This window comes from Trichoplusia ni, chromosome 16 (assembly GCF_003590095.1).
Source record: "Trichoplusia ni isolate ovarian cell line Hi5 chromosome 16, tn1, whole genome shotgun sequence".
NCBI classification, from domain to species: Eukaryota; Metazoa; Arthropoda; class Insecta; order Lepidoptera; family Noctuidae; genus Trichoplusia; species Trichoplusia ni.
This window is the reverse complement of record NC_039493.1, coordinates 7,341,021-7,366,926: the sequence shown is the minus strand read 5'-3', so window position 1 is coordinate 7,366,926 and position 25,906 is coordinate 7,341,021. Positions and strand designations below refer to the sequence as shown.

At 34.1% G+C, this 25,906-nt stretch overlaps 1 protein-coding gene across 2 annotated transcripts in view; it reads right to left on the bottom strand.

Annotated features, from left to right (window-relative positions):
- The window catches only part of LOC113501647 (protein eiger-like), a 58,380-nt gene that overhangs the window by 15,145 nt on the left and 17,329 nt on the right, over window positions 1-25,906 (bottom strand). For both annotated transcript variants that reach the window (XM_026882824.1, XM_026882823.1), the window contains exons 2-4: window positions 8,431-8,625; window positions 3,757-3,907; window positions 898-1,051 (exon numbers count right to left, since the gene is read on the bottom strand). In XM_026882824.1, the coding sequence (XP_026738625.1) occupies window positions 898-1,051; window positions 3,757-3,907; window positions 8,431-8,625 (500 nt within the window). The remainder of the gene's footprint in view (window positions 1-897; window positions 1,052-3,756; window positions 3,908-8,430; window positions 8,626-25,906) is intronic.

Here is a 25,906-nt window from a genome sequence, read left to right as displayed (position 1 = left end):
TCAACTTTTTCCACAGCTGCGAAAACGTGTAATAAAAATAGCAATAAACATTATTAATCCATGAATAATTCTTGATGAAACCCGAGTGTCGCGGTCGCATTCCCAGAAGGGCAGAAGCCTACCACATCTTAAAGTTTTTTTTTTGTATAAGAGAGATAGCATGACTATACGTAGAGCGTCGTCTCTTTTCCTCCATTGCAATAGTGTTACTGTTAGTGGTGTGTTTAGGGTTTGATCGCTCCATATCCATATATAAACATGCTAACCTATGTATGTTGGTATTTGCGGTCAGCGTAACGTTTCTACTAACTCCTTAAGTTGTTTAATTAGTTTTAACGATTAGATCATTAGAGAACAGATGCAGAGCGCATGGTTAGTGAGGGTTTTTAGCTTAACCGATATAAATAAAGATGAACGTAGGGATATTTTGATAGTCAGAGTTCAGACTGTTTTTTTTATTGGGATGGTTACTGGCTGTTTTCGTGTAATCATATTTATATTTTTTATCGTTAAATAGCTTCATTAACTGATGTGCTTCGAATTTTAAACTTTACAGTATCATTTTCCCCGAGTCCTCCTAGTTCTTTATTCGAATATACATGGTATAAAGTCATAACAGTTAAACATTTTGATGAATTTCATTTGCCATACCTACAGATTGAACAACCGGGCATTCTTTTCAGCGTATCGATCAATAGCAATTATATTTTTCCGGACCAGCGCTCAGCCACGCAGATACGACATTGGTCCTACGATGTACAGGGGACGTAATACGACAAGATGAAGAGAGACATCGCTATTCGTTGCGTGCCATCTCTTTCCCACGACAACAATCTTACTATTATCCAGGTCCTTGAATTTTCTCTGCATAAAAGTTTTGTTGAGCTTTTTAATTACCTGTCATCAGTTTTCCCGACGACCCTGGGCGCTGCGAACTCGTCCACAATGTCTGTGGAGGGCGGGAACACGCTGCGCTTGTCACGCGTCATCTCCTCGGCTGGAGGAGTTGGGGGATCCGCGCGAGGTGTCGATGTCGGCAGCGGCTGTAGCTCTGAAGAGATTGAATGGATAATATGAAGTGGGCTAATAAGATGTCATACATTTTTTGATAGTAAGACTATTTAGAAAGACCCAAATAAGGGGAACTGCTAAAATTATAATTGTTTATAAAAAAAAATCACAGAGTAAGTGCTCCTTTAAAGCGCAAAAGGACCAAACTTTTTGCATTTTTCAGGTTTCTCTTGACGTTCACATTTTAGTCATTATTAAAAGTAAGTTTTAACAGGTACCATATCTTCCTTCAAACTTTTAGTCGTAACTATCTCTTGAGAATAGAATGAGAAGGCCCTGAACAAACTTAACTATCACTAAAGTTTTCTGATAAGCGAGCACTAAAGCTCTATTGGAAATTTGACCATGTATACGAGAGTCAAGAAAAAAGGAAATCTATTATCGATAACTCCCAGAAACATTTATTTTGCCATACCGTAATTTCTCTTTTAACTTTTCGATAATACCTAAAGAACAAAAGAGTCTTTGAAGGGGAATAAAATCCTCAAAGCCTAGGGCTTCGCCTTTAAATACAGCACTTCTCGGAAACTTCAAGTCTCTTTAAAATTCTTAGAAGCAGTGAGCAAAACTTGAGAATTTATTACAACTTTTACTACCCCTAAAGATATCGTTTAAGTCCAGTAAATAGTTCAGATGCCAAACCTTAACTAACCTTTATTTATTCAGTAAATTTAACCCATTATGAAATACAGTTTATAGGACCAAATAATTTAACAGTGATTTAAGAACTATAATCGTATTATATTATATGTTTTCTATCTCCGAATGTTGTGATTGTGAAAGTATGAGAATGTTCTTCTTTACTAAGACTTCTTCACTCCCAAACACCTGAACCGATTTCGATGAAGCTTAGCATGGAGGCAACTGACACCTTGTGTGCTAATGCTTTTATCTGACTTTATTAAAGTAGGGCAATGTTTTTGCTATAACCAACATCATAACCATCATCATATCTAAAACTCAAAGTAATTTCATTACAATAAAGTACGTTTCATTTCATTACGAGATATTTGAATATTATTTAATCCCGTCTACATTGAGCCAAAGCCTCTGGCTACTTTTTCCCTGTAATTTGTGAAAGCTTTCTATCTTTAATCAAAAGAAAATAATGACATACAGATGAATAGTTAAGACGATCAAAGTACGTACTTATACGTCATTGGTTAGGTAGTTAAATAGGCATACAATCTTGGTGTGTCTTTTAGTAAATAAATGACTGAGAGATGTCAATGGTATTCTTTGATATTTGGTAATCTTATTTTTGTTTTTAATATAATTTAATTCGCATTATTTTTTTTATTTGAGTTTTTTTTTACAAATTGAGACACCAAGATTATAACTTAATTTTTTTTATTAATAATACGAATGAGTTTGTCTACACTCCACAATGTATGAAGGTATTAAATATAAAAATTAAATTTAAAATAAAAAAAGAATTCTTATAAATTCTGTTTTTATTTGAACCTCTCAGACCGTGTAAATCTTTCTGCGAACGACGCAGACTTCGTATAGGTAAAAAACCGGTCAAGTGCGAGTCGGACTAGCGACACTGGGGTTCCGAATAATTAGGCTTAAGAAAAACAAATCGTTTGATCCTAAAAATCAAGGCTAAAAAGCAGTTGTTACGGTCTTAAAGCAGTTTTTGGTTCACCCACTTACAAATTTAAGACCATAACAGCTGTTGCTTATCACTTATCTTAATTTTTAATACTGGTTCTTCTAGTGGCATCAGCAATACATAATCTGAGAAAATTTCAACGATCTAACTAACATGGTTCATGAGATAGAGTCTGGTGACGGACGACGGACAGACAGCAGAGCCTCCGTAATAAGGTTATGTTTGCTCTCCCATACGGTACCCCATCAACAAGAGGTAAACCGCTTTATCACCATGGCAACTCCGTAATTCTGTTTGAAGGAAAGTTGTGAATTTTCCACGAACTTCGTAAGCTTTGAAATACTGAGTTTTCCTGTGATGTAGGTCTTTAGTGTTATTTTTATCGTAAGTATTAAATATACTTACTTCTTGGTATTTTAAATCATTTTTGTCTTCTGTTTTTGGTTAATATTTTAGCTAGATATTTGGCCTTTGTGTACTTAGCATTTAATTCATAAATCCCTTTTTGTTTCAGAATGAGCATAATCCATATACTAAATAGGTTACCCAAGTAAATAATTTCTCAAAATAAACTTGTCATGCGTAGGAACTTCTTTCTAAGTAACAAACAGTAAAGTTCTTGTTCTCCGTAAGCAGTACGTTAGAAAAACTAATGACGTAATATGTCACATTTCAATAACCATCCTTTTAAAAAAAATGAATATTGACGACACCCAAGAAATACTTATTAAAGAAAATATCGTAAGTATTGTGAGTCTATGAATAAAAACATCTTTCTTAAAATTGTACCTAAAATTATTAGGATCCAACAGACATTCTGCTAATAGTTTTGTAGAACATTATACCAAATTAATTATACTTTCTACATTGAAATAAAACTACTTTTACGGATTTTATCGGCTTAAAGGTGTCGAAACGTCGGGAACAAAAATCTAAAATTAAACCGTGATAAAATCCATAAACGTAGTTTTGTTTAATGTTTAATATTCGCGTAAACCTAAGAAACCACTATTCTCCCTACCTTTTATTCAAGAAATAGATAATAGTCTTCAAGAATAGTCTCTCACCAGGCAAGTCAGGATCCTCAGGGTTCTCGTTGAGCCGTCTCCTGATCTCCCGGATGTTGGACAGCACGGACCTCTCGCTGTCGGACCTGAACGAGAGGTCGCTGTCCACGAAGTCCTCAGGTCGAAGGTGCACCATGTTCGTCGTGCCAATCTGGAGAAAAAAGATGATTAAATTGTAGAAATGGTGAGAGGAGAAAATTTTTGAAACTGATAAAGTAAATGTGGTGAAAAGAATATTTTGTTGCGAGCTTCCTTGTGAAAAATTAGACTGCATCTGTGAAAGATGGCCGACGCGAGCTGCTGTAGCCAATCAATTAAAATGATTTTGATTTCGATTCTATAAGCAAAGTGAAATTTTCAAAATACGTACAATTAATTAAAGATAGCTGGATGAAAGAATTCAATAGTAATATTTCCATGGATTGACAGTCTAAATAGCGTTTCTGCTTGTTAACTACACCTACATATATTAGAAACATTTTTTACGATTTTTAATGTACTCGTAGCACTTTCATTACTCAAGTTTGACATTAGATAATAAAAGTAAATACAAACGTAAGAACCAGTTCTAAAGACTTTTCTAAAGATTTATCTTTGCAATTTTCAGACAGTATTTTCTCATGAAATAAGAGTAAAACAAAGGAAACAATAATAGGTACGAAACCGTAAAAGAAATGGTTTCATAAATATAACAGAAGAACCAGTTTAATTAACGATAATAATAAATGCTCGTTTTCTTTTCAATTGATTCCATGTGCTTCGTCTTTAGTTACTGTTATTGTTTTATATATAACTTTTGTTTGGAATCTACTTGTATTCAGCTTCTGTAGCCAAGGGACGTTCCTACAAACGTCAATATAAAATGTTCGAATGTACAGAGATAAGTGGTGAAAGTCGTGTGTGTTATCGAAATGACATTTCCATACATTCTAGCGTCATTTTTAAAAATAACACTTGTCTAAAATGGCATTTTACAACTTAAAGTATTCGGGAACACTGAAACACATATTTATTGAAATGGGAAGTATACAAAGATGAATTAGCGACATAAAATTGACTAACATTCAATTTCCAAATTGGTATTCTCTAATTCAGACACGAGTGTTAGTATTTATCAGACATAAAATGATTTGTTTGAAGTTTAACTTCTGTGTTTCTTCACAAGTGACTCGAAGAACGAAAGCCCTTGGGGTAAGTGCGAGCGTTGATAGCAGTCCGGTAAAACAAGGACCGATGCTGTTTGATTCGCGATTCAAACAATAAATACCAAGAATTTTATATCAAATGTATCTCTGTTTATATTGAACTGATTTTTTGTGAACTTTTGTTGAATGTTTTAAATGGAGATTGTGTTTTTTGCTGCTGAAAATATGTTGTGTTTTATTAACCTTGCTTCAGTACGTGGAAATAAAATGTAACGTACTATTTTAGGGTAGGTATATGTTTATAATATTTTTTTTATAGTGCGAAGTTGACTCTAGCAAGAAAAAAGAGACATGTAAATGAGATAACCTATCTAAGATACAGAAAAAACAATAATTGAAAATACACAAGCTTCTATTTTTATGAATAAAAGACGTTCCGGCCGCATATTTATAATGACACAATAAGAAATTGTTTCAGATATGTTGAAGTTTGGCTCTGTGCAGAGTTAAAAAGAGTGAGAACATCCCATTTTTAATTGATTCTGTTTAATAGCTGAACTTTGGAAAACCTTTTTTTTTATGTCAGTATATGTGTATTGCAACATTTGCATGTTGCAATACACATAAAGGATGTAAGACTGAACGACAAATAACACTTCCTTTGCGATCGACTAAAACGCACTTTTCATAATAAGATGCGCGCACAGAGCCAAACTCCCACATATCTGAGACAATTTCTCATTGTACCGCAATAAATAATTCCATAATAACTATTAACATACACTCAGACAAAAGTCACATAAGTATTGTTCAACAAGTAGCTACTTGTAATGTTTGGGTTGCCGAAAGGGGCTTCAAGCGAGGACACGAGACGGGAGCGATGGACACAAAAGTACCACTTGAAACACTCGTGGCACTTTTTAATGCCGTCAGATGTGCTATATTGAGTGGATTTGTTTTTTGTACGTTTTATACAATGTATATCACTATGAATATAGCGTTACTGTGCAATTTAGTTTGTTACTGAAATTCAGGTAATTTTTCTACAATATACTAGTATATAGACGCGACATAGCCAAGCACAGGTCTCCCTCGTATAACGAAGGTTTGAGCATTAATCACCATGCTAGCTCACTGCAGGTATGTGATTGCAGATTTTAATATTCAGGAATCCAGGTTTTCTCGTGATTTTGCTTCTCCACACATTTTATGACAGATTTTTACGTGAATGCCACAAATTATTTTAAATCCCTTAAAGCTAGTCCCAGTAAACGTAAAAAAAGGTGGTATGAAAAATAAATGTTGTCATGTTCTCAGATCTACCCAATATGCACACAAAATAGTAATAAAAATAAGAAATAATAGATTTTCTATAAAAAAAACATATTCTGAAAAGGCGACGTAAAAGAAAAGTTTAATCAGGGCTCTACATAAAACAATTTCTGTAAAAAGTGAATCAGTCTGTAGTAGCTGAAACATTTTCATAATAACATAGCTTTTCCACTGGCTTCCAATAAGGCGAAAATAAACAAATAAAGCTAAACCGACGTGAGGCTCATCGAATATTCATGAAACTACCGCTTATTTACATGTTGTGTACAATGTTTCCTCTATATACCTTAATATTATGTATTCAATAATCTATGCTCTTACTATGAGAGTTTAAACTAGGATTATGAACATTGTGAACGCAAGCCGCTGTTACGTGGATAACGCCATTTCACTCCCACAACAGCGAGATTATTGCATTTTAAGGTCGTAATACAAGTTTCTCACAAAGGTGGTACATAATTGTGGTTGATTTTGCGGTGATCTCTGCCTTTCCTCAGACTCTTAGTGACTTATAACATGTATCGATTTTCATATTAATTCCCAGGCACGAGCAAGCGATGAAGCTAACGTACGCTTATAGATTATGTCAAATATTTGATGTGAAGGGTTGCTTAAAGAGTATTTTATCTTTGTCTAAGGGATCATCGTAAGACATTCTAGGGACGGAGTTTAGTTGAGAATATTCCTTAGACATTTTTTGTGGAGAGTTTTATTGGCGAATATGAAAAATTAGCTGGTACCCGCGACTTCGTCCGCGTGGTAAGGAAATAAAATATTTTCTTGTAATAAATCGTAGCTTATGTGTTAATCCAGGGTGTCAGCTAACTCCATAACAAATTCCATTAAAATCGGTTCAGACGTTTTGACTTGGACAACAAATATACACACTCACAAACTTTCGCCTTTATAATATTAGTGGGATGGGATAGTTGGCAACTTAGGTAAAAGAGTAATTTTAAAAGAATTTAAATATCTCTTATTTTAGTACTTGTAACTAAGTAAAGGCTTTCAAATCAACGTAGACACATGTAAATATTTTGCGTCTGTATCGCCGCACCCTACTTAAACATTCAGATAAACCAATTTAACTTGGCCGATTTAAAAGCACTCTGATCCGTTACAAAAAGGATTGCTATTTTCACATAATCCTCAACGTTGGGACCGAGCACTTTCTATCAGTAGAAAATCACGAAATAAAATTTCGATACACTTTTAGTAATATAAAATTGAATTGTCCGTATTCATTTAAAAAATGTTAATATTTATTTGGACTACTTTACTTTCCCCAATATTGTTTGTCGTGGTATTATGAATGCTGTCCATATCTCAAATATTGCAAGGAATACATTTCAGAAAGGCGGTCATTGAGAAAATTGACCTGACGCATGAAATCGGCGCCGTGGATGAATTTTTGGACGGTATTTCCTCCTAAATAGATATTACAGACAAAGTAAAAACAGGTTGTTCATTTCAATGCACAGAAAACAGCAAGATTTTTTCAGTAGAATCATCCAACAACAAAATTATGACGTTTTTACATATTCACCTACTCAACACATAAAACTACAGGCAGAATCATCACCACTTAAAATTCACGTTCCTGTAATTTATCCCCTGTTTTGATAAATCGCAGTTCAATTTCTCTCTTTAATACATCGCGGTTCACTCTCTACTTTTGCAGAGTCAGTCAGTTATTACGTAATCCATTCTAACGAGGCATTGTGAGGTGGCGCGTGTCACGTGACCTTGACCCGACCTGGGATATACGAGCTAGGTATTAATAGTAACTAGATGTATTGCTTGCACTGTAACACTTAGTGTGACGTTTAATTTTTATTTGAAATTAAGAACGAGAAGGTCCTAGGTATTTTTTTAAACGCAAGTTTTCGATTGTGTTTTATTAAACACAATCTAAAACTGATGTAGGTAGGTATATATATATATTTTAAACTTTATATTCAGAGAAATGTAAGACATGTGTGTTTTAGACTAAAGAATTTCACTTTTGTGCATATTAAACTGGGAACCAAAATAAAACTGAAACCAGAATATTTTACCATCAAAAATAATGAAATGAGCTAAACAAGCCCAAGCTACGCGATGAGGCCAAAATTTACAATTTGTTCTTTAGTTTACAGTGCAGTGGACATCGCCATGTTATTTACTAAACACACATATAAACCAGTAGTATACTCACATGTTCCCTCTTATCATAATCAGGGTACCAGTCCCCGCTCTCCGCGTCGTCTCCCGTGTCCAGCATGTCTTCATCATCACCAATGTTATCATCCTCCATCACCGTGAGCCCATGCAGCTTCTCCAGGGAGTCGTACACGCGATCCTTCACCACCTCCTTCCCATCTAGACTGCTGATGTCCTCATCAGCATAGATCTGGAGACAAAGATTTTTTTGGTTAGTCATTGCAGTCCTACAGTTTTTTTCTATTTGTTTTCTTCAGTCGCACCGTGATATTTCATCAATACTAATGGATTCTGGAGACTTGTTAAACTTTTTGATGCAAGCCAAAAAATCTGATCACCAGTATTTATATCAACAGGAAAAACGAGGTGGTTCGTTCTGTCCACTCTATCAGGTAAGTATGAAACACCAACTTCAACAACTAGAGTAAGACCATTGATCATAACTGACAAGACTAAAACTTAATATGGAAAGACAAACAAAGCATCAAAAAGTTTTCTAATACATTTTAGGGTATAGACATTTATATTGTTTGTAATCAAAGTTTAGAGGAGACTGGCCGAACACAGCTGTAGCAATACAACAAAACGACCGACTTTTCTTCATAGCGTCATTAGCGATATAAGAATTAGCGGGGTAGCTAAAGTTTTTTCCACTTTGACAGATACTTCACGAAGAAAAGGAGTTCGTAATGTTTTAAACGTTAATCATATCAGTCAGTGATTGACCTTTGACAAAAGTAGTATTTGGTCGCAGAACAGCAAGGGAGACACTAATCTATTTGTATCTCATTCTTGACAGTCTGACCGAAGTATTTAACTTCATTACTAAAATACAAAGACAACGTTATCTTCCTCTTTGCTATTAGGCACAGATTGTTGAAGTATCAAGTAACAAAGTGAAATTTTCCTTTCCACCAAACAAACTAAAAAGATCTAAACTTTTGGGATAATAGCCGCAAAATTGACTTTGATGAATAAATTCTTGTTAATTGGGGATGATAACCTAGTAACTCGTAAATTTATGACATAAAACACTTTGTCTAACGACAGAATATCGGTCTGACATAAAATTCAGCCTTGAAGCGTACACAATAACTTTTCATGAGGGCTTACCGCCATGTTTAACAGTGACATTATTACAGTTATCGAAAAGAGATGCCACTCTACACCATGTAGTACTGTCTCGCTTGCACAACTGCAATCATATTTCTTTACGATGTGATAAAGGTTGTGTAAGGTGGTAGGCCCCCTGACCTTAGACAAGGTCAAGTTTGGGTGTAGCTAGCAAAGTCAAGTCGACGGGTTGACCCTTGTTCAACTTACGCTCATTAAAGTAAGTGTTATTTGTTACTGATCGTTGGCGCCGTATTATTATTATTGAAATACGAATGAAAACTCTCATTTCAACTTGTTAATTCAATGTTTTCTTCGTTGTCAGTATTTCTCCTAGCATTTTGTTTGTAAGTACATTCGTAAAGAAATGAAAGGGAGACGGTGCTCTACCTTTTCCTTGCTTCACCGGTAGAGTAAGCGGTAGAGTCGGCAGTAGTACCAGTGGTAGTATTAAACCACTCCTCACTCAACTGTCTTATTTAAAGAAATCTTAGTACTAGAACAGGTGACGCTAAGCATAAGATTAAGAATACTACACTAGATCCTTTTAAAACACATTTATATCCTGTCATGTACCTGACACAATACATTGTAAAGTAAAATCCGAGACGGTATTATTATGCCGTATTCTCTTACAGCGATAAAGGCAATTTGTCATCTCAAATAAGCCACATGTTCTACAATGCTCGGTGTAATTGATGCGAGCAGTATCTTATGTATAGGACCACTGTGCAACTAGAACAGAAGTACCAAAAATTAATTTAACAATTAGCATATACCATTTCATTGATATTACGTAAGTATATTATGTTACGTTTTCAATTATGAACATGAAAATATGTTGATGACTCTGAAACTTATTTTTTTTGTGTCCCTTTATATTTTAATAAATACATTATTTTTAGCAACCAATGTTTGTGAGATTGAGACGTGATTCTACAGAAACTTGAACTTCACAAAATATTTTTGGGTGTCGCATCCAATTGATAAAAACGTAACCCTATTACTGCATCCCACAGTCTATCCGTTCCTCTGTCACCAGGCTGTATCCCAAGAACCGTAATAACTGGAAATTTGAAATTATCACAATTGAAGTACATATCTTGTCGTCTTTAAAAAAAAAAGAGAAATCTCCAACACGTTTATTTTTTGTTTCGCAAATATAGAATCTTTCATTTTTAAGTGCAAGGATAAATAACTGGTAACGTACCTATAAACGGCGTATAAAGTGGGGGACACTTACAAAACTGTTATCCGGTCGTTAAAACCCCATAGCACAGCTCACAGTCGCTCTTATACGAGCCTTCTGTATGTTTATATTACGTGGAATTATGAGCTATCAATCATAATAAATGTACTATCTTAAGGAGGCCCTTAAAATACATCTTCAGGGCATCCCAAATAGAATTATGGAATACGTTTTCGTAGAAGGTAAAGATTTATTTAATCAAACGAAGTAATAATATTGATCCTTCTTCTAACTGTATTAAGGACTGAATTAAAACGTGTTTTTGAAAGATTATGTTTGCGAAATTAAAAAGGTTATAGTATTTTTACAATAATACACTCCATTAAAATGAATTACCTAAGTACTCGATGGTACGCGCAAACGATGGTAGCGCAGATGTTGGTAATCTATATAAATTATATTTAGTTGGTGAAGGTGTGACATTGTTAATCTATAAATTTACTGAAAATATTTTGAAAGTTCTTATCAAAAGAAAGCTACATTAAGAATCATATTCAGTATATTCATCGGAAAAGATCGCCCGTCGATGTACAGGTTGTTGAAGTAGTTTCCTATACATTTTCCGTCACAAATTTTTGTTTTCATTCTCCATCCTCTACCTAGACAAAAATACGTCTACCCTTTTCTAGTCCAGGAAGTTATTAAATCTACCTACATTAGTCTTCAACTTTTCCTAGTCTGATTCACAGTTACACAACCAATTGATATACCTACAGCTGAAACTACACCCACAGACGAACTTTCAAAATAGCCGCAATTTCATGACATACAAGTGCCGTAGGTGGTACCGACGTCACACAACAAAACATTCGCCATGTGTAACATTGATTGAATCTCAGACTTAATTAACTAACCCTTTGAATCTGGAAACGTGAGCTGAAGGGTATCGCATGTCTTCATTATAAATCTTCATATAATACAATTCTCTCCCTCACTCTTTGTTTAAAGTTTTCAGGAGCGAGGGAGACAGGTGGACGAAAGCTCAATAAGATTAAATGCTTCGTTACAGAAATAAAAAGGTTTTAAATGTGTTTGATTAAGACGAGCTCGGAGATTTTAAACGCATTACTTTATCAGATACATTAAGTGGAAAATGTAGAGACTGAGAGCAACAAAGTGAGGACCATGTGCAAAGACCATTAGCTAAATGCAGTGTAGGTTTAAAGTGTGATATACTGGCTGGTTACAGTGAAACTTAGTTAAAAACTAAATAGATCTAGGAGTTTATTTTTTTTTTAGTCTACATGCGTACTTTAAAACAAACGCACCGAATAATCTTATCCTTCGTTTTTTTTAGAACAATTTCTTGTCTTTGGCTTATCTCGAATGTTTTACACCAAATGCTTTAAGCCTTGTCATCAGCTCCTATAGAGTTAAATTTTCCATTTGGGTTTTCCTAAACTCCCAAGGACTATCATCCTGTATTTCATTCGAAGCGACGATAATTGTTTACTCAGAAGCTCGCGCAACAAGTCATATACAAAATTAATTTGATTGGAAAGTTCAGCTTGATAGATCAACCTAGGGAAAACTTCATAATTCAACTGTAGAAACAATATTTAAGTAATGTAAGTACAGGGTAATGATCCTTCAAATAATATTCAAGAAAATCTCTTCGTATTTTTTGCTTTTATCTGCCATTAATTGGCTACTTCGTTATGTTGCTTCGTTACTTCTACTAACTTTTACAAAATAATTCTGTTACCATGTTGTAAGCCCTAATACCTGAATAATGTACTGGAACGACGTCTCATTTGGTGCCCCTACCATTTGACGTGAACTTATAAATGCGAAAATATCTCATTATAAAAATGCTGCAACAGACACAACTGAATTTTACTTAGCTTTCTATCTATCTATTCACAGTTTTTTAATTGAATTTTATATAATTTTCATCCGACATTATAGACAAGGTAAGTAACTAAAAAGACAATACTAGAATACTCTTTTCAACAAGTAATTTTTAACCATCGTACTATTTTATTCTCAGTTCTTTAAGAAAACCGACACTACGGCAATCATTTCTTTTATCGCAAATATTCAACTCACATGCGCAAAGACACCCAGGCTCAGAATAAGTTATTTTTGATATGTCCTACGGGGGTATCGAAACCGCGATACGTCGAGCGTAGGTAGCGTGGTCTACTATCCCATTCGGCTATCTGTTCATAATCTGTCACTTATATCTATCAAGTAATTAAAATTAGCAAATAGTAAGGGCCGCTAAGAAGTTTTCTCAGCCTTGGCGGGCTTAAATGCTAGTCATTTCATGGTGAATTTAACACGTCCCATTTAGCTAGGGAACATTAGTGACACGCTTAATGTAATACATAAATATTTATCGAAGTTAAACGATCCTAACTTATTGGCAATACTATATACAGGTATACTAATGTAATCATTTTTCTTGGCAAGATAATATCGATCAGTATTTTTTTTATAAACACAAAAGTCTAATCATCACCTACACCTATCTGATTTTACACAAATCTATACAAAAATCGTCAAGAAAATCAATATCTGGACAGTTCAAAATAATCCCTTTAAACTACCATAAATCCAGTTCGTTATCGATTACAGGCGATTACTGAAGAGTTCAGTCTATCAACATGCATAATGGATCAGGAGCACGGTCCTTAGGTACGCGGAATAAATTCGTTAATGTCATACGACAGCGAGCAGACAAGTCATACATATTGATCGAGCCCGTCCATCCGTATCTAAAGGTTAACATGTGATAAATCCACTCTCGATATAGATGTTATAATGCATCGAGCGTTTAGATCGCATAACACCTTTCTAAGAACTCTATGCGGAACACTCCGAGCTAAATGTTAACACACGTCTTATTTAATCGCAGCTGTTACTATTCTATAAAAAACAAATGAAAAACAAGACAGGAACAAGAAGAATTAATAAAAAACAACTGAATTCTGTCAAAAAGAAAATTCAGACACGAAAATTATTTCACTCAGAATAATTTAATACTTAGTTATACAAGATAAATATTAGCTCGTCCAGACCAAAGGAATAACAGCCGTTCCACGAAGCCAATTAGAATACAATATTTGATAATATTATTTCCTTAGGCAAAAGGACCGGAGGACCGAAGGACGAAAGTTTTGCAATTTAGCCGTGACTTGTCAAGTATAAAGGAGAATCAGTGGAGCGGAGTTGAAGAGACAATTAATATTGTGCTGCGACCTGTGATGTTAATGAGCGCGGATAGGTGTGGAAGACAAAGGTGAACGACCGCCAATAGAGGCGCCACCACGGAACCGACTGCAGGAACATGTCCTATAATACTCTATCTATTATACATAGACTTCGGCAAAATGATATAAGAAAGTATCTGCATCAAACCAGAGCAAATAAGAAGACCTACAAAATATAACATTCGCAATATTTGACGATGCGAAACCGACACAAATATTTCAAAAGCATTTTTTAATAATCGGTCACAAGCGCGCGAGCACGACTGAGAGAGATTATTAAATACGTGACTTCTGAGTTCAGCTACAGACACAAGGTCCACCGGTCAATATGTCCCTTTCAGTAAGTTAACCCCCTTATTAGTATTTTATCCCGGTTTTATGGTTAACGTGAGTGAAATTGACGAGAAAGGAAAAAAGGTCAGGTCCTTAAAAAGGTCAAAGTCAGCTGTGATCGGGCCATTCGTAAACGAATCAGTTTTCTGAAAGGAATATCAAAGAGGATTAATGGATATTGATACTGACTTTGAAAATGGACCCCCGAAATAATTCCGATAAATAAATGTGAGTGAATTTTGACGGAAAAGGCTAGATTTTTTAGCCTCAAAATATCGAATGCAGGCTATTTTCCGCCGGTGTAGGCGAAGTGGGCGAAACATACCAATCTTGTATTGGATCCTGGTATTTTTGGACAATCTTATTCATGCTCATGTTTATTTCATACAATATATTAGACACATATAAATCTAACTTCGCTGTGATGAATGGAGTGTATTCTTAAAATATAATGTGACAGATATTTTTAGCGACTACAGTTTACAAGAAAGAATGATGTTTTCTTTTGAATTAAATCTGTCTCGAAACAAAAGTACCACAGAATTATAAGTATAAATATGGAAGAAGCGCTAAATTAGTAAAATTCCATGCCGATTGCCGGCACAATTCCAAAAAGAATTTCAATTAATTTTAAAACAAAATTAAAACAACAAAAATTTAAAATAAACGATCGCAAAGCACGCAAAATGAAAACACAATTAATTTAAGATGCCTAAACGCATGTACAAATTAAGGATCATTTTTTACTTTCATGATCTGATGCATATAATTAGGCGCTTATTTTTATCACAAAGCAAGGCAAAGTGAATAAAAGACGCGTGGATTTATGTGTGCAATCAATTCGCGTCTAAATTGGTCTGACAAACGCACTGACACATGTGGCGGCTGAGTTTATTATGTTATGTGGACTATATTATGCAAGTATGCGCCTCAGATAATAGTCTTGCTGAATTGATGATGTATAATGACATGAAATGCAACTTTAAGTGAGATCTTTTAATCGCCAGTAATTTTTTAAGGAATCTACGTTTTTTAAGGTTTTATTTTCTTGGTATGTGTTGAGTAAGGCGTATGTTTGCTCGGTATGGTGCGAATGAATTCTGCTTTTGAACATGGAAAATTCTCATCCAGTGATGATCCACTGAAAGACTACGAGAGTTTCAAAAAGATCTTCGAGGAATCTGATCGTAAGGATACATTTAAATCCAATTGTTCTTTTCCGTCCTGAGATCACGTAAACAGTATTCAAATTTTATTCTTCCTTGAAAAACACATGAGATCTCAAACAAATATTAGCTTAACGACTGTTAAATCAAATAATCTATAATCTCACCTTCCTCCAAAATAGAGGTTTCGTTGTGTGTATTTTAAACTCAGAATAATGGTCATTAACTTCAGCTAATGTCAACAATCGGCTGCCACTGCTGCCAAAGTTTGGTCGTTATATCAATAGAATCAACAGGTTGGTTTAGATAGTTCAACTCATTTTTGCGCATGGCGCCATGTGTGTGTAATCCTTGTAATTATACACTGATGTATACTAGTTAAGCTTTAATTTTACGTTAATGCCACATAAACCAGACGCACGCACACATAGCGCCGCGCGCACAGGTGAGTCGTACTGTTTGTACAAATATTACAAGTTTTTGCATAGGCAGGAACTAGGCATTGTTAAAAGGTTTTTAAGAGAAATAATTGGGCTCGACCGCTTTTTTGCAGCGTCACTGGCGTCACTGCACATATTGAATGACAAGGGAAAAATTTTGGGCGCCTAACTAAATTACTTTGCCCTTTTTGGAAATGGGTTTTTCATCCATAGAGGTTTTATTCGCTTTTGTGCCTACCGCGACGCTCTCTACTAAATTTTAGTGATATCTTCTAACACATTAAAATCTTGAAAAAAATGTTTTAGTATGTGGCTTACACTATTAGCAGTCAAATATGATCCGATTGCTAATTAAGTTCTGCTTAATAAAAAAAAAATATAATTAACTATAATAACCCGCTCAATATGATGTTAAAAACGTAAAACTGAAATAATGATCGCTCATTATTTTTACTCCATTCGCCTAAAAGGTACTTCACTCCAATTTACATGGAGACGTATTCATGAAATTATCCCGTTCATGTTCAGCTCTGATGTTCATTTATTTTATAAAACATTTTCATGAAAACTTAAATATTCTGACAGAATAAGTGGTATTCACGTCTGATGCACGAACGCTTTTAAAACTAAAAGGAATTTAGGATTATTATAATTTGGCTTGTATGTTCAAATGTCATTCTTTAAATTTTTGTTTTTCTTTTTCATTTTGTTTTTTTTTTCTAAGATAAGCATAAGTCTGTATTTTCAGAATACCATCCCCGTAAATTCGAAAGTAAACAAGCAAAATCTCCCATACATTTATCACGAAGAAGTTAATTAAATTATGTATGTTAAATAAAATAACGCATATAATAAGAAAGGTGTTGATTAAAACCATTTGCCGATGAACTTAATTACAAAATTGTTCGTTATTTAATTAATTTCTTCGTGATAAATGAAAATATGCGGACTTTATTGAATCGTATGTAGGTCACCTGCAACAAACACTGAAGTGAATTCATTTACAAACAATTGACAGTCATGAATATTTATTTTAATTGAATTGCTATTTGCTGATCATTGATTGCTTAACATTGGTTAAAATTAAATGCTGTTTATTTAAAATATTATAGTAATGAACCATTTGCTAACATGAACAAAAGCGCCAAAATATTGAAGTTATAAATATAATTATGGACATTTTCATAATAATTAAGGAGTCCTTATTTCAAATAGTAGGTATTTCAATCATTCTTAGTCATTTTTAATGGTTATCTTCTACAATGAGACAGTTACAAACCAGTACATTCAAACACAAGTACGGAAGAAAACACGCCCCGCAATAAAGTTTCAGCGTTGATTAAGTAAATGTGAAAATATTAGACGAGACTCCTGAAGACGGGAGTTTACAAGTTTTACAACTCCATATTTCAATTCCTAGAAAATTACTTTTTAATGTAGTTTGTCGGGGGACACTCTATTACCTTGGCCGCAGGAAATGCATGTAATAAGAAGCCAAGTACTGTATTTCATCATTATTCTTTTATTCTCGTTCGTAAAGATTTTAACGCTTAATAAGGTCTTATGAAAATAATTTCAACATTATCGGGGCCAGAAAGAAAAGAGCCCGTCCATATTTCAAAGAAAACCTTGAAATAAAGATGAATGAAGATCACGAACCGAGATATGAGACCTGACTTCATTACAAGGACAAAAAATAACGCTTAACTAAAAAAGAAAAAGTATGTATTCCATTCAAGTTCCCTCCGCACTTTTCAATGGAAGGCATTCTTTTACGGAGTTGGCATCTCAAGCACGCTGTTTACAATTCAATAATATCTCGAATGGAAGATCGATGTCAATCTCGAACACTGGCATCAGATCAACGTGATAAAAACACGAATTCGGGACAAAATTCATTGTTTAACAACGAGTTCATTGACACAACATACGTTATCCAAACTACGAGTATATTTTCACTTATTTGCTCGCGGATTTTTTTAAAAGTGTTTAAAGCGGCCATCTTTTTTGCTGCGTCTAAATTGGCGGGCAAATTGAGTGGATAAGTGGATTGCTTTCTATTTCCCCGGCATGGCGACATCCCAGGTGACCCGTAATGCAAAGCGGATGACGAGAGTGTAACTTGGAAATTGTTAGCCAAGATATTTTGCAACGACGGAAATCCACTCGCATTTATAATGGGTAAGCTTGGATCTGTTTTAGTTTCAACAAGACTTTTTGTTTTTAGTTTTAAGATATAGGAGAGTTTCGTTGTCAGTCGGAAAGTTGCTCTACTTTTTAAATATTAAATATGTAAACTAAATCAGGCCAAAAATTTTGATCTTAATAATTCTGGTCTGAAGCTGTTTACATCCTAGTTTTGAGAATAATCCGACAAAAACATGTAGGACGAAAATTTGTTTACATTCGCAAACACGAAACAAAGTGAATCAGATTTATTGCAAACGTAGTTTACAGTTCTAGTGAAAGAATAAAGAAGTCTGAGATCCAAACACGTTTTACGACTATTTCCTTGTTTCATTCGATTGATATGTTACGTCGTGGACCCAATTCACGAAACGACTGACACGCTTCTCTTTAATCAAAAAGATTCCAAGAAAACACAGTACCGTACTTCCCTGGCAACATTTTCACGTGGCAAGCGACCGCTTCAAAGTTTTCGACGCATTTCATTTAGACACTTATTTTTACTGGCAACGTGCGTGTGTTTTAAATTACTTGAACATTATATTCAAATTCACGATGGCAATGCTCTGATATGTTTATATTTCATCCCTATTCGGTATCCGTATCAAATTCCTGTATCAAAAAGATCAAATGTTACGTCCACAGAAAAGTTCATGGATCTCCAAAGATTACCAGTACTGGAATGAACTTACAAAAAAGAATACTAACAAAATAATCAATAACTATCCATAACTAACGTTGTCCCATTTCCATCACAGCAAGTCCTCATTCAACACCTTTGAGTCGCGTTGCATTTATTGGTCCTCCGATCCGGATTCTATTCCTGCGCTCTATATTCTAAGTATGTGATGTGACGCATGCTCCAGAAACCTTAGCACGCCTGTTACTATTTATGTAATGTGAACACTAAACTGGAAACATTGCTTAAGCCAAATGTGACTGCCATTGTTGATCAAAATAAATGGAAGACCTAAATTGGATGGGAGGACACTTAATATAGTTTTAGTTTTGCAGTGCGGCTCTTCTATAACACTATAAAGATTCTCATTAAAGCAATTGACATTTCTATTTACATATATAAACGTTCAACTTTGAGAAAGTAATAAACAACAAAGCAGACATTAGACACAGATATATTAGCATATTGAGGCACAGCAGGTTGAGGAGAGAAATAAATTATAAAATTATAATTTCAACAGTTATTGAAAATACGCGGAGCTCAATAATTACGCAAGTCACCATAATACCACGCGCCACACGTAATTGTATGTCATTTTCAGGAACCAGGTGAAAAGGCCTGCAAATGATTTTACATGACACATTTTACTACAGAATAACTTTATTAATATGATGACGTAGAGCAGTTTAACATTCGTCCCTTTGCGTACATGTATGATGTTCAATGGAGTAATTGTGTTCGATATTTTATTAAACCAGCTAATTCCATTGGAATTGGTACCTACTAGACGTGCATAAAACCAAGATTATGAAGAAATTTCTAAACGGATTTTGCAGCACCTTACCACTTGGTAAGGATACTTTTAATTACGCCAAGCTACTTGAAACGGGTACTAGGCGGGCAGAAGTAAACAACCAGTGAACAACAAATTACAAGAGACACAGAGTAAACTGGATGATAAACATGGTTAATCTATTACTTAGATAAATGTATGGATATTAATTTGTTAAAACCGATAAGTGTTTTTGATCGGATACTAGGCGAGCAGAAGTATTTAGTCGGTGTACAATAACAGAAGACACTCGTAAACTGAAAACTAGTCAACGACTTTGGACAATATGCACATGGTGTCTATTACTTAGATAAAAAATGGGATAATATCTATTAACTCCGAGAAGTGTTTATGAACGGGTACTAGGCGAGCAGAAGTATGCAGCTAGTATTTAATAAACGTCACTGGAGTAGTGGTGTGGTGCACTGTTTCCTAATACAGATTCCTAGGATATGGAGCGGTGCCAACGATTATTTCGCAGCTTCCCATCGTTTTGATTTTGTTTTGATCGCATAGCTCTAGGCGACAACAGCGTTATTTGTGTTAGCATTCATGTGTGTCTAGCTTATTGTATGGGTTAGAACATTTATAATACAATGATAATTCGTTTGTAAGTAAATTTGATTGATATGATGTCATTATTTGGATTATATAAGATTGCTATTAGTTGATACATGTATGTAATATCTTAAAACACAAACTCAGACCATTAAAAGAACAACAAAATTTAGAACAAACAATTAAATAAAATAAAAAACTAAATTTCTTAAAAACATCAGTTCTCAAAATCATAAATACTAATATTATAAAATATTGTCTGTACATAAGGACCAGAATCTGCAAGTACAATCTACTCACACAAAAGTAACAAATGAGCGAGATGTAACATACGATGTATTGACGCGCGATATCTGAAGTGCGCGTCAAAAACACGCATCGTAAATTATACGTCTTTAATTTAGACGTGAATTACTCCAACCGTTATTTGTAAACAGATCATGGTTGATTCAAACGTCAATACATACGATATCTGTTTTATATATGTATGGATTAATGCTTCTTTGGCTTTATTTTTAACATTCGCAAGTGTTTACTTGTTAGGCCATATTTATGCTTTAAAAAATATAAACAAATTCGTTTTCGTTTTAAAACATCTGCATTTTGTAATTTGGATATGCCAATCTTTATTTTGCTTGATTATATTAAAGTCCAGTACAGCGAAAAGGTTAAAATACAACGCTGAAATGTCTCGGTTATTTTTATTAAAAACGACTTAGTACAAATATGGAAATTGAAGTCTGTGTCCGCAAATATAACGAGAACTATATTAAAAAGGTAAAGAGTTTCGTATTTAGATTAGGAATTTATTTAACTTAATTTTTGAAACAAAATTAAAGTTACGACTGAAATATTTTAATCTACAGATAATTACATCTAGAATGAAAGTCGTCATTCTCTAGAATAAATTATTATAGTGCAGAATATTTAAAATTTAAAGCTCTCGTGAGGTTCCCAAAGGCCCGAGGGAGTCTGCGTGCTGAACGAAAATTTAATTTATTTATATTTTTTTATGTCTAGTAGCTACTATGGCTAGCTTGTGTTAATTTTAATTTGAGTGTTTCAGAAGTATTTTATGAGCCATTCAAAAAAAAAGTTCATTTAAAACTTTTTCAAAGCCTTTTTTCTTTAATAAAGGTCATTAGTTCATTATTGAAAACCAGCAACAGTTTTCCACCTTTTAACATATACAACGAAATATTGATAAGAAACACTCATTTCATAAATATTGTACAGCTAATTAAATAGAGCTTATACTGTGTGCCAGTAAAATGTATGGTGGAAATAATATGGTAAATCTACTGTACAGTCAGCATGAAAAGTTTATTGCCACCATAAGATTTCTAAAATACATTAATAATAATAATCATCATCGTCACCAGCCCTTATTCGTCCTATTGGCCTTCGGGATTGTACGCCATCGAGATCTATCTTCGGTTAATATAGTAAGAAGTTACCAAGTACGCTTTAACATAGATCTTAGTTTAAACCTTCGACGTAAGGCTGGTTGAGCGTAATTGTCCGAAAGGGTTTCGCCGGTCCACGTAGGGCAAAGGATCCTTCTGCTCAACCCAAAGCGGAAGGATTCACATGATGATTTTCCACCCAAAACAAAAGCCTTTTGCATTGTTCAATTAAGAAAATTTCTTTTTTTCTCTTTATCTTCTCTGTTTCTTGTATACCTTGTTATGATAGGGACTGTACAAAAATACGTACATTTTCAGTATTCTCATATTCTCGCATCTCAGTTCAGCGAAGCATATTCGTATGTGTGTTGACGGGCTGACTTCAACGCGTTTCATAGTCTGTCGAACGTAAGGCTTTGATGTGAATTGTTCAGCGTGTAATTATTGAAGTTGGTTTGGGACTATTCAATATAATTATTTGTAGGTTTCAAGCTTAAAAACGCACTGTTTGAATTAAAGTATTAAAACTTTTCTAGAAATATTAATGAGGTTATTTGGTAAAGAACCAATAGCATCGCTTAATTTACTTTTTTATCTGATGGGAAACCATCAAATGACTCTTTCCGTTTTGGATTGTGCGGAAGGGGGAAACAAACACTTTTTAGTTTCCCAATAATATAGAACCACCATCAAAATCACTAACCGTTCACCAGTTTTTCACCAATATCTTAATAGGTACTTTAAATATGGCGTTCTTTATTAAAACTTTCACAATAGCAAACACTTGGTTCAATATAGAAGCCTTTATTTAAATAATAATTAATATTAGGTACTACCGTGACATCATCATAATAATTCATAGTTTCAGGCGTCGGAAAAGTTTTATGTTGTAAAGTGGAATAAATACTTATAAGTATATCCTCTTAATGACTGAACGGAAATGCGTCATGATAATAATGTACAATAGAATAGCAATAATTATTGGTTGTTTTGTACGAATTAAAATTGTTTTGACCACAAAATGAGCAATAATGTGATAAATGTGAATCATCACGCGTCATACATGACATAATGGTTGGACACCGTTATTTCCTTGAGGCTTTTGAACTATGCAATCAGGACTATAAGTGCTTGAATATGATTGTAAGAATTTAATTAATCTTAAATGTAATATTGCGTAGGGAGTACTTTTAAGTAACAAGTTTTGCAGCAAGCAATGTTTTGTTGCAATTCTTGTGGCTGGGTTCGATTCCCGCCCAGGACAAAATTAAGTGTATGTGGTCGAGCACGATCATTTGTTTTGTGCCTGGGTGTAATTTATCTGTAATATTTATGTATTTAGAAATATACTAGTATGTTTATCAGTTGTCTAGTACTCCTAATACAAGTTTTCTTAGTTTGAAACTAGATGGCGTTGTGTAACCACAGATTTATAGGTAGGAGGTACTGTGAGGGAAATCAAACACGCTCAAAAGAAAAATCAAATTACGTTCGATATCACGTCGTGTTACGTTTAAAAGCTGTTACGAACCTTTTTAAAGGATAAATAAAAAGGCTTAAACAAAAACAACATTTTCGTCCCTCCTCTCGAATGGAGTCTTAAAAGTCTGTCAGCATAACCGTGTCTTCTAGGTTTAATTTTCTCAAAGGACACACAGTCGCCATAATTCCGCTGTAATGGCCACACTTGAAAATTGTTCGTCCTAATTAAATTTCTCTAGACTCGTCAAGTCGTCGCTTAGGATTTCATTTTCCGTCCACGAGATTGCAGTTTTCAGGGATCCGTATTGAAAAAAAGTAAGTTAAACATAAGTACCGAAAAATTCATTTTTTTATATGGTTATTTACATTTGCAATTTTACAATTTTCTTAGTACTTCTTGGTGATAAACTAATTAAATTGGTCGGCAAATTCGATCCAACCACAAGATGTCCGAAATTCCGAATAATAGAATTTGCTTCCTTATTAATTCAGGTTTATTTTTACGAGCTTAGAATAACAAGGAAAACACAGGTACTTATTTCTGAGTAACTTAAATTAATAATACTTTTGTATTCAGGTCAAACTAGACGAAAGACGAAGTATTTACGACATTGTCTTTGTTCAAAATATTTAGTGTCTTACCTACAGCACAGCATTACTATAAATTTAAATAAAAGCATAAAAGCCCAAAAAAAACTACAAAAATATAATAGCAACTAGCTTTTCGCCCGCGGCTTCGCCCGCGTCGAGGTCGGTTATATCGCGTTTCCAAGAGAACTCCTATGTTCTTTCTCAAGGTCAACTCTATCTCTGTACCAAACTTCATTAAAATCAGTTCGGTGGTTTAGACGTGAAAGCGTAACAGACAGACAGACAGAGTTACTTTCGCATTTACAATATTAGTAGGGATAATAGCATGTTTTAATATACGCGAATTTCTTGATCGAATATTTTCTAGTACCGTAAATAACCGTCTATAAAGCAAAAATGCCTTTCGTCAAATTAAAAACCAAAATGTTGTTATTACGTTATGAACAACATGAATTTTCGGTTGTTAAAGAAAAACATTATTTGGAAACATGTTTACTTGTAATACTAACAAAATGAGCAAATATTAACATCGGCTTCGTATAATATTTGGTACTTGTGTTTTTGTGATCGAAGTTTTAAAACTAATACATCCAAAACAATATGGTTGTTTGAGAAAACATTATTAAATTAATAGTAGGTATAAAGTAAATTAAAAAATAATAGGTACGCTTATACGGTAGCTATTAGAACAGTATTGCGAATATTTTATTATGGTTTTTAGTTATAACCAAAATCGAAGTTTTTTTTCAGGCACTTTAAAACTGTGATGGCTCTGCGCGGTTTCAAAATGTCAAAACATGTACAAAATAGCTAAGCCCTATTGTATAAATAGTAGGCTTTACCTGACCCTCTATCTAACTGCCATTTCTACAATAATAATCGTCAAGAGAAAACGCTCCCCAAACGAAATGTCATTTTCATTGAGCATTTTTCATTGACATTAACCAGCCTAGAATGGTCTCTTGGCTGCTTGGACTGCTCTTTTTTGTATTATAAGCAAACCCATGATCAAAACTAAGTTTATACTTAAATTTTCATACATTTAACGAAAGCCTACATACACAAGAAGACTCGATAACGCGTAATACTGCAGGTGCTAAGCTCGGAGTGACGCAATCACTCGCATGAAACATGCGAAATTACGTTAACCCAGATATGCGACTGAAATAGCCAGAAATAGCTCAGTGCATTCGCGATCCCACCAAACAGTTTTGGTATTCGACACACGGAGTCGCCATGTTGATTTGAATACGTTTGTTCTGCAAGTTTAATTACAAATAGGCCCCCAAGGGAGATTGTTTTAGCATTGATTGAAAAAGTTTTTAATTCATTGGAGATGAAGTCTAATAAAGTTGTTGATGTTAATGATGATGTTCTAATAATGGTAAGATGAGGTTAATATTTTTGATTATTATTATTATTGAATTAATGAAATGAAGATTTGTCGTGAATTTTTTCTCACGAATGTATCTTTCCAAGCGTTTAAAGTCAAATAAATAAGCAAAAGCTGCTCAGTACTCTAACGACGGCTAAATAAATATAATGTATGTTAAATAGATCGTAGATATTTGTAGGTATCTTATTTCATTATTCAACAAATAAATTTTATACTTATTAGTCACTACATCATCAATATTTTTTCTTGAAAATATCATTCAACTCATTTCTACCAAGCCCATCGGCGAAAAAGTAATCTAAATTATTACTTAATTAATTTCTCTTAAGATATTTTCTACCCTGTCTTCATCAGTCACGTTGACATGACATTACAAGAGACAATAGCATCAAGGATCCATTCACTAATGGAGCGTGGACGTCGGTCGTAAAATAACAAGAAAATGTTTGGTTACTCACGTATTTTCCCAACAAAGGGTGCAAAGGTTATCGGGACGCCTCATAATAGACTCTGTAAGATGATCCCGGTATCATTAGCGAACAATACGTGTTTATAACAAAAATGTATTGTCTATGCCTGTCATTTTTACACGTGTCATTACGAACACTGGCCACTTTGAACCTAATGCGTCATCCTCTTTTGTTTTTATTTTCTTTTCACATTATTTTTGAAAATAGAAAAGGTAAAGGTTAGTTTGTATGACGTCACTTAGTTCATAATCCAAGACTTATTACAGTTCTACAAATATGTAGGTATATCGATTACAGATATTTTTACATTCACCGGTATATGGTTGTGTAAATAACTGTATTATTGTAACACTT